The sequence below is a fragment of the Thermobia domestica genome, chromosome 5 (genome assembly GCF_964235325.1).
Source record: "Thermobia domestica chromosome 5, izTheDome1.hap1.1, whole genome shotgun sequence".
NCBI classification, from domain to species: Eukaryota; Metazoa; Arthropoda; class Insecta; order Zygentoma; family Lepismatidae; genus Thermobia; species Thermobia domestica.
In genome coordinates, this window is record NC_137458.1 from 31,523,496 (window position 1) to 31,533,781 (window position 10,286).

A 10,286-nucleotide genomic window follows, 5' to 3' on the forward strand; every position below is an offset into this window, starting at 1 on the left:
CAAAATGGCGGATTTCAAGATGACTGGCGTCAAGGTATACCTCTTACCTCTTACTTGCCTCTAGGTATAATATGTATTACCAAAGCTTTTATCCACTTATTATCATTAATACGCGGGTTAGAAACGGAGGTAAGGGACTTACACACATAGTAAATGTAAACAATTAATATTCATGTAACTTTTCCCTAATGTGCGTATCTTAAAACTAACTTCACCATTGTTTTCCTGATTAAATTCTGGCCCGAAATTATGTATCATATTACACTATTCTCATTTAAAAAACTTGATCTTAATTCAAAATGGCGGATTTCAAGATGTGTGCCGTCAAGTTCATACGTACCATAGACTTCCCCCTAGGCCTTATATGTATCTACATGGTTGTTCTTTCATTAACACGCCGTTTACAAAGGGTAGTAAGAATCTTCTGCAGTAATATCTAATAACCACATCAAAACTCTTAAGAATTATAAAAAGTTAGAAAACATGTACCATGGAAAAAAAGATTGTCATCACAAATAATGCATACATTTCCTCTATCAGAAAAAAAAGAAATATCATTGAAATCCGAGCCGGACATCCGGGTGATGTTCCTTGTAAGCTATCTTACTAACCTTCATGTAGCAAAGATTATAATGCCGAAATATCCACCCTCTTTGTTCAAATCATATCTTCCTTTAGTATTTTACTCCGCGTGGTTAGATACCATACATAATATCTCAAGTAGCATTACTTTCATTTTTATCATCCTCCAAAAGTAAGGGCTTATGTATACCACAAGAAAACATCAGAGAAGAGTATGAATTACCGTCACATTGATCAACTTTCGAAAGATAAGCATTGTCTGTTTGACATGCATTGTTGATCACAGATAAGAAAAAATCAACCTATATTTGCCCAGTCTCAATACGTGTATTAAAATCTCCGTAAAGTACTAAATGGGAAAATACAATTACTTGGTTAATCATTAACATAAAATTTTAGGGGAAAATTTGAAGTAATAACTCTCAAATTCACTTTGTGTGAACTACCTCACATATTGGTATTTTAATAATGTAGTTGACAAATTGGTTAAGGAATCTCGTCGTAAGGGTATTGGCACAAATATTAGTTTGCCTTATCAAAACTTTATATAGAATTTTTCAAGATAACTTTTTGGAAGAATATAGAAAAAGCAACGTCTCCATAAGACTAAGGAAAACGTTAGTAGTTTATTCAAGCCATCACTTCACATCATATCTTTCGTAAACTTGAAAACTGGAATTGACGAGATATTAAACAGATAATGAGACTAGGTCAAATACAGCTCTCATTCATGAAAAAATGTTCATAACGAAACGCTTGGAAGCAAGCACCATTATGCTACTGCTCATTAGGTTCATTAAGCCGCGTCATATCTCAGTGCAAATATTGCATCACATTCCGAGAAGATATGTTAAAATTAATTTATTTTCATTTTTCCCAATATCCTTTTAATATTCATCCAATTCTAGCAAGTAACAACATAGAAGCATATAGTGTTATACTAAAATACGTGAAAGAATCAGTAGTTTTAAAATTGTAAGAATATATTATCATTTTGCGTGCAAGTGTAGTTTTAGAGCACCACTAGCAATAATTGTTGAAAAATTGTAATTCCTTCACTAACTTACTTCTTATTGTCTCCTAAATGATTTGCGCTGGGCGACATGAAAATATCTTACTTGACATAGATGAAATTCAAGGGGGCCACCAGAGATGATAAAGTTACAATTCTTTTTCGATTTGCGTATAAATACGGTTTCCGGATGTTCGGCATAAGAACTACCGTGCAAAAGCACGAAACATTCTGTGCTAGGTGGCCACTAAAAAGCATTTATATTATCTACTCGAGTCAAAGTAGGGCGAAACTGGTGGGCCCACGCGTGAGCGCAGCGGTGCTTCCGAACGGAACAGGCGCGTCAGCGATGGTAGGTATACACGTAAGCGAGGACAGTGAAAAAGAAGTTGATTTTTCGAAATATGCGAGTTTCAATAACACTTGTCATGGTTTTACACTAGTAAAGTTCCACTTGTACACAAAAATAAACCTTCTGTACACCGCCAGCGGAAAATAACATCTAATAGAGTCACCCTTCATATGTACTCATTTATTCAACGTAAAGCAGTTGTAATGTTTTTACACGAGTAACCCTACACTTCCCTAGTAGCAAAATCGATTGGCCTAACGTTGGGAAAATGGTGGTAATGCGACATACAAACGGTGGCCCAACGTCATGTTTGGCCGCTTTGGCAACCAATTCCCACCCAAACCATTACCCACCATCGTTTACCCAACCAATTCCCAACCATCTCCCAACGTTGGGCCAACTAAACCCCAACAACCTTGAGAATGTTGGGCCTTCATTCACCCAACCAAATCCCACCAGTTTCCCTACGTTACCCCAACTAAACCTCGACGTTTAATGGTGGTTCACAATCCAAACGCTGACGTTTACCCAACCAAATCTAGCATTATTCCCTGACGCTCCCCGACGTGTCCTTGCGACGGATGGGGTAGGGTGGTGATGCATTCGGTTTGGCACCTTTGACTTTTTATATGGTATTCCTGAGATATTCGGATGTTATTTATTTACACAGTTATTATTCATATATAATGACGCAGATATTATCGACTGTATTTGCGTTATTACCATATAAATAATAACTCATTCCTAAATAAATAACAGATCTGAGTATCAGGAATACCATGTAAAAAGTAAAATGTGTCGAACCGAATGCATCTCCACCCTACCTCATCCGCAGCGAAGACACGTTACGGAACGTCAGGGAATTATGCTACATTTGATTGCGCACACGACAGCATTGGATGATGAACTACCATTCAACGGAGAGGTTTGACTGAGCTAACTTGGGAAGACTCAAAATATAGATTATTGAATGTGTGAAGCAGTCTGCGATTCGACTCGCTCAGCATTTGTGTTGTGTGTTGGTCTCACGATAACTTTCGAACAATTGAAACTTTCAATGATTATTTATTCGTTCAAAGTACATGCCAAGTGCATTGGAGAGGAAAATTGGGCAAGAGGGAGGGGGTAAAGCCCCCTAAATGTGCAAAAATGTAGGGAAACACTAAAGATGAATACTTACATGTTGGGTCAGGATGCGACGTCTTCCGATTGTACATTTATACTAGTACTAAACAATAAACTCCCTGGTTCTGGATAATCAATAACCATTAAAACGCTCTGGAAAACCAATAACCATTAACCATTAAATAACCATCAGTTGATAAGATCTGCTGTCAACAGTCTTTTCTCAATGTTTGCGTCTGATAAAGAGGACCTTAGGTTCTTGAAACTGTAACGTATAGTTATTAATATAATTCATTTTGTTCCGTTCAGAACTGCGTTTTAATGGATACTAGTAGTAACCAAGCACATTATTGAATAATAAAAATCAATGGACAAACAGCCAAATAACAAACACGCATTGTACCCATTAGAGATTGAGGAACTTTTCCTTGCTATTATATACACCAATCCACAATACTACTGCAATAACAAAGTAATTGAAAAGAGAACAGTATTAATTTAATGGAAATGACATAAATTAAACACTGTTCTTAAGTTTCCACTACATAATTTTTATTATAATTGCAAGTTGCAAAATCATTTGTTTTACATTACAATCTTCTTACATGTAAAAAAGTACAATAACAAATAAAAATAGTAAACATTTTTGAAGTTGCAAACAAAATTTTGGTAACTGTTCATTGTAAACAACAATGAGATATGCATATTAAATCTGGATCCATGTTGAAATCCCAGCATTATTTCACATATGTGTACGAGCATATGAAAGGGGACCGGCCGGTGGTTAATGATTAAGAAGTAAATTTGTGCATGAAAATGGCATATTTTGAAGCACTATACAGTAAACAGTTTTACATAATGGAAATTCTTATTTTGTTAATGTTACAATTATACTCAGAAAGCGTAGATCTGTTATTACTTCTACTACATATGAAGAAATTTTACAGCACCATCGCCTCATATACGTATAAAATAAACTTTTTTGAATGCGATTATATATATATATATATATATATATATATATATATATATATATATATATATATATATATATATATATATATATATACACGTCTGAGTGTCTACTTTCTAAATGCATGCACCCATACATATGTTGTAACATTACAAGAGAAACGTTGAGAGTGTAACCGGCTACTAAACGTATATTTCGTAATTTCTTAACATACACAACTTAATATTCTGATCAGATAAAACAAGTAAATGCCTTTTTACCTTATAAATCCAAGAAAGCAAATAAATAAAAAAAACACTACATCATAGGAAAAGACAAGTAGACCTAACAGTGCGAATGAAAATTGAAAGAGTCATTAAACGTACGATTCGATTTTATAAGACACAGGATGATGATTTGGATAAAACATACCTACTGTTTCCCTTCCCCCCGTAACGAACAGCTTAAAGTTCAATAAACATTGCTTTCTTTCTAAAATTAAGAGACCCCGTCACGGCGAAATCAAAATATCGCTGATTTTTCAGTAATTATGATATCTTCAAACATATAAAAGTAATCGAAAAGTGGAACAAAAGCTCGCTAGACAATATTATTTTACATGAGATACCGTTATCACGACTCACTTATCTGCTTTCGATTTCCAGCCATTTAGAGAATCGGCACTCATTTTTGCGTTTACAAATGGCTGCAAACGCAAAGCTACTAGGTGATTTGTGATAACGGTATCTCATGCAAAATAATTTTGTCTAGGGCGCTCTTGTTCCACATTTCGATTCTTTTATCTATTTAAAGATATCACATAATTACTGTAAAATTAGCGGTATTTTAATTTCGCTGTGACTAGCCCTCTTAAAAGTATACTTCATCACAAAGTCAACACTCGAAAAGTAAGGACTATAGAAAATAAAAATATCTCAATAAAGAAATTAGGGCGACTTCCGATTTTTACACCAAGCCTCCGCAAGTGCAGACATTATAATTTTGAAGTAGAAAATGTGTGATTGGACCAATAATCGAACCTGAGCCCTAGGCTCATCATGCTTATGTGCTAACTCACTGCGTCACCCAGTCGATCTAACTCCCAACCACACAATTTCAACTATTGAGGACGGTGTTGTCTTTCTTTCAAACCACATGGAGTGTACTACAACTTTGTTGAGTTTGGACTGCCCCAGTGTCTGCTGGGAAGTCCAATCACAACAGAAAGTTGTGGTATCCTGACTCTCCATATAGTCTGAAAAAAAAGAACACCGTACTCAAAAGTGTAATTGTGTGACTGGAAAATGGATCGACTGGGTGGCGAAGTTGGTTAGCACACAGGCGCGATAAACCTAAGGACCTGGATTTGATCTAGAGTCCTGTCACACACTTTTCACTTTTTAAAATTAATAATAATGTCTACTTGAGAAACTTAATTCGGCTAGCGGTAATGTAAACAACTCAAAAAGACTGTACTCACCGCAGTATGTGAAGAACACACAAGTAAAATTTTCGAAGTACCCGCTACTTTATCCTCAGTTTGCTTACATTCGTAAAACGGGTTAAAAGAATCAGTTAAAGTCCTTTCTGACATGTTGAGGATGAAGTAACAAATAATTCAGAACATTATTTGTGGATTCTTCACATACAGCGGTGAGCTTATTTGTTTTCATTAAAAATATCTTAGTTTTCCAGGCCGAAATATGAAGCCTAAATTTCCCATATTAATTATCTGATTTCAAGTTGACACCCTGCGATCTGTTATTAGTGAAACAAACACATGTTAGCATATGGAATAGACACGTAAGAAAATTGGTCATCAAAATATGGTAAAAGCACACATTTCTTCTTTAGATCTGAAGAAATATATCTCTTGTTTTCAGATATATTGCGAACTATATATATATATCTAATGCTTTACTTTCGAATGGTACATTGTACAAATTGGTTTTGCTTTGAAAAACTGCACACTGCAATTCGTATTCATTATAAGGGAGCTTTTTTACCTGACGGACAAGTATGACGTCACCTGATTGGCTGAGAAAGCAACCATCACATTCATTTGCCCCAATCAAGAAGGAACAATTCAACATTTTGGACATATAAATGACACCTTTACACCTATCCAATTGAACTTTGACCTTTTCTTTCTTGCAAACATCAGTGTAGTCTATTTCTTCTAATCTCTTTGCCACCTGCTGTATACAGTTGTTGGTGCTTCGAACAATTCTTTTAATTATTCTCATATGGTTTTCGAGAGGAAATGCCGAGAAGTTATCTAAGTTACCATAGTTAACAACATCCTTCTCTAGATGTAACAAATTGTGAAAGTTATATGTAAGTAACTCTTTGAAATACAGGTCTGTGATATGCTGCACGAAGCTGTGCAGAAGGTTATTTGCGTATGTTCTCCACGTTGCATTTTTCCACAAATCACTTACTAATATATAAATGGCTGCGTGCAATACTAAGAAATGTTTGTATAGTTGCTGAGGTAGAATTTTATACAAAACTACCGGCCCGAAATAAAGAAGGAAAGCACGATATTCAGTGGCTTTCCAGTATTTATACATTTTAAGCGCTCTTGGTTTACGGGCAAACTCAACAGGTACGCAATTGTTTGAAAAAACTTCAAGTCTTTCAGAAACAATCACTATACTACGCCAACCAAGCTTGCATCTTGCAGGTCCCTTATCGACCCACGTTTGTACAAGGCGCTTTACCACACCTAAGCAAACTAAGTGCATATAATCTAAGGGCACTTGACTTACAAGACCTAGTTGCAAACCTGTTAACACAGTTTCGGAACGTTGATGCTCTTCGTATTTTAATTGTTTGAACGAAATGTCATCCTTTAAATTGGCATTTTTCTCATACAACCATATAGTTCTACCAAAATATACCCCTTTCTGAGTACACTTTTCACAGCCATAAATAGAATTATGTGAAGCAATACACTTCAAGAAAGCTCTTGCTGGAGCGTCAGCTATAACTGCACTGACACGGAATATATACTGTTTTTCCATATACACTACGCCACGTGATTCAAGTTCTTTACATTCTTTTACAAACGGTTCAAAGAACTCATTGCAGTTTGATGGTTTAGATTCACCATAGTAAATCGCGATTAAGAATGGTGTTTTATCTACTGCCTGATCCACAATTCCCATTAAAGGCCAAAAACATTTGGTTGAATTCGAATGTAAAGGTAAACCATCCACATTAATTGTAATAGTTACCAAACATGTTCCCTCATTTTCTACCAACAACTTGGAATTTACAAATGGATAAACACATGGAACCAAACCTGATGACATTTTCTTCACAATATTATGTTCTACGCCAAAGTATTTAAATAGACCCCCTGCACGTGTATCTACATTGGAGCAAGACGGTGTATGTAATAGAGTTCGTGCGTCTAAAGGAAGTTGAGGGAAATATTTGTTTAAAATATGTAACAGATCGGTAGTGGCTGTATTAGTTATGTTATGTTCCTTTGCCCACTGCACCAACTTCACTTCCAAAGAATCAGGAACTTCACCATGCGAACTATCACTCCACATTCCAAAATCACTAGAATTATCATATTCACTGGATACCTCTGAAATGTCGAGGTCACTAACACGTGGAACTTGATCATCATTTCTGCACAAAGTTTCATTCGCATTGTTATCTGAATCTAGTTTATTAGTTTTCTTTATTTCTTGTCCTATTACTTCTGCAGAGAGAAATTTGTATTCATTAACAATTTCTTCATACTCGTTTTGAATCTTGCGGCGCTTAGATCACGCAGAATCTCCAAAGTTTTCTTTTTCCACTGTTTCCTCCATTTTTCAACTATTTACCTGTCCTTTTAAAATCTAAGAATTGGGTGTAGGTTCAGTAGCTGGCCTCTCATCTCAACCAGAACTGCAAATATAAGTTAAGTAGCTTATTAGTACAAACAATTCCCTCCAATGCAACGTAATATATATTTCATATGTACAAAGTGAAAACATTCGAACTTAATTTATAAAATATAATTTAAATACATTTGCAGTTCGCGATTTTCTAAAGTAAATAAATAAAGGTCCATTCTACCACTGGTTTAGCATTTGCAAATTCTGTGCTTCGCGAATGTCAATGCTGGGTAGAAATTTTCATGTACACCTCAGATGAATACTGGAATAAAACTTTCAAAACAGACCCTACCAGAGCCCTTTGTCCTTCCGACTTGTGCCATATACACTTAACACCTTAAAACCTATCGAAATAAATAATGAAGTGGAAAAAATATTTTTAAAACTTCATTTGGCAGTTCTTTTATTAAATTTTTTTTTAAATAACATTTTTCTCTTGTAATAAGTGTTGCGAACCAGGGTTGGCAAAAAACGTTTTCTTACAAAAAATAAAAAGTCAACCTGTTTCTGTGATTGATTAAAAAAAATACGTATGGACAGAAATAAATTAACTTGGCCTTCACGTATTTCCAGCAATGGGGTTATAAAGGACAAGATCTACAACTCCTATACAAAGTATATTCGGAAATCGAAATAGAACTTTGCGTATAGAGTTGTGCGGTTCTATTAGTGTATTTTTTAGACCAGGAAATTCCCGTCATAATCATGCCTGCGTTATTATTTATCAACAATATTAACAAGTATGTAATGTCATTTTAGTGACATTGTATTATAATCAATACGCTAGAAATGACGTTTATAAAAGTAATGAATGGTTGAATTTTAAAATAAGAATTTTACTCAACACAGGGTTCTTACAAAATTACTTTTATCACTTTCCCTGATTTCCAGGTGCAAGATCACCCATTTTCCCTGACCTGCGACATTTAATAACATAATGGTGTACTGATGATCAATGCCCGTAAAAGCTATATAAAGACTTGGGGCAGTGATTCTCAACCTGTGTGCTGCCAAAGATCAGCAACTTTCCGTTTGTAACACTATACAGTAGACACAGAGCCATACAAAATGCTAATACTAGTAGACCAGTGTAAGTTATCCAAGGAATTGCCATTTGAGCTAGTGAAGAGACTTTATAAGACATTTTCAAATAATATTATACACTAACGTTAAATTTCTTTATATAAAACACTAAAAGATTAGCCATCCTTCTCCACAACGAGCAGTTGTAACTTAAGAATTCTTAAAAAAATGGCAACAAATTGATTCTATAAATTTCGAAAAAAATAGCGCTCCTAAAAGTTTAGTAAACAAACCAGAAAAAAAATACTTTAATGGAATTTCTAAATATTTCTTTGAATTCAATAAAATGAAAAATAAAACAATGAGAAACTTTTCAAAATAATGTGTAAATGTATATGCAACTGTGAGAATGCAAATTGTGAATTTTCCACCCTCAAACGCAAAAATATTTGAAAGTTTAACATAATGAAAGTTATGACGAGCGAACATTACAGCTGCTCATACCAATTCCTACCGATTTTTTTTTCAGTTATTGCAATAGATCCTACTTGGTATCACAACAAAACAAATTTATTGTTATACATATTATACAACATATTAAAAGATAACGAGAATTTTAGGAATGACCCCCGCCCCCCAAAAAAATTTCATCAAAAGATTGCGATCTTGGCCGATAATTAGTTTTTGGATCAGGAGCTACAAAATTTTTTAACGGCACCTAAATCAAATTTTCGTATTTTTTTACGGAATAAGCTCATACAGAGTTAAGTGATAATTTTCTCTTTCTTTTCCCGTTTCTTCCAAAGCCGAATTGTCTTCTTCTCGCACATTTCACAGAAGTTAAGAGTTCTGAAGTTCCATGTGCGTAGGCCAATCTACCAGTTGTCGTTGGGCTAATGAAGAAGCCACTTACAAGTTGTCTACCAATAAACTTTTCTTAATAGAAATACCAGACTCTACACTTGAATTGCTATGTGAAATAATCAATGTCATTTTCACAAGACTCCACAAGTGTTAGAATTCACTTTTCTCACTTAGAACTGATTTATAAAATTCATCAAGATTTGAATTAAAATCAGACGCTTTTAGACGGTTGAAAAAAAAAGATTCGAACACTTTCTGAACTACATGTTTTAACATCATCGAGACGAAACGACTGATGGAGTATTACCAAGCACTTCGTCATCCTTATCCGGGCAATTTTAGGTTTATACAAGAATACCTCAGGATCAAAGCATGAAATAGCACGAGTAAGAGGATATTTTTCGAGTATTTCTTTCAGTAGTGCCTATCAAAAATTTTCGACAATCAGTGAAGAAACTGCACTTGTTTACTTCCTTG

The 10,286-nt window shown here is 34.8% G+C and overlaps 1 protein-coding gene across 1 annotated transcript; it reads right to left on the minus strand.

Moving 5' to 3' along the window:
- Positions 1-4,867: 4,867 nt before the first annotated feature.
- LOC145684617 (uncharacterized) lies at positions 4,868-7,876 on the minus strand. Its single transcript, XM_081757005.1, has one exon. It carries the CDS (start codon positions 7,584-7,586, stop codon positions 5,919-5,921), a length of 1,668 nt encoding a protein of 555 aa, XP_081613131.1. The 5' UTR covers positions 7,587-7,876; the 3' UTR covers positions 4,868-5,918.
- Between the last annotated feature and the right edge of the window lie 2,410 nt (positions 7,877-10,286).

Excerpts from the sequence above, each read along its gene's own strand:
- LOC145684617 (XM_081757005.1), bottom strand. The coding sequence starts at position 7,586 with ATGTGGAGTGATAGTTCGCATGGTGAAGTTCCTGATTCTTTGGAAGTG.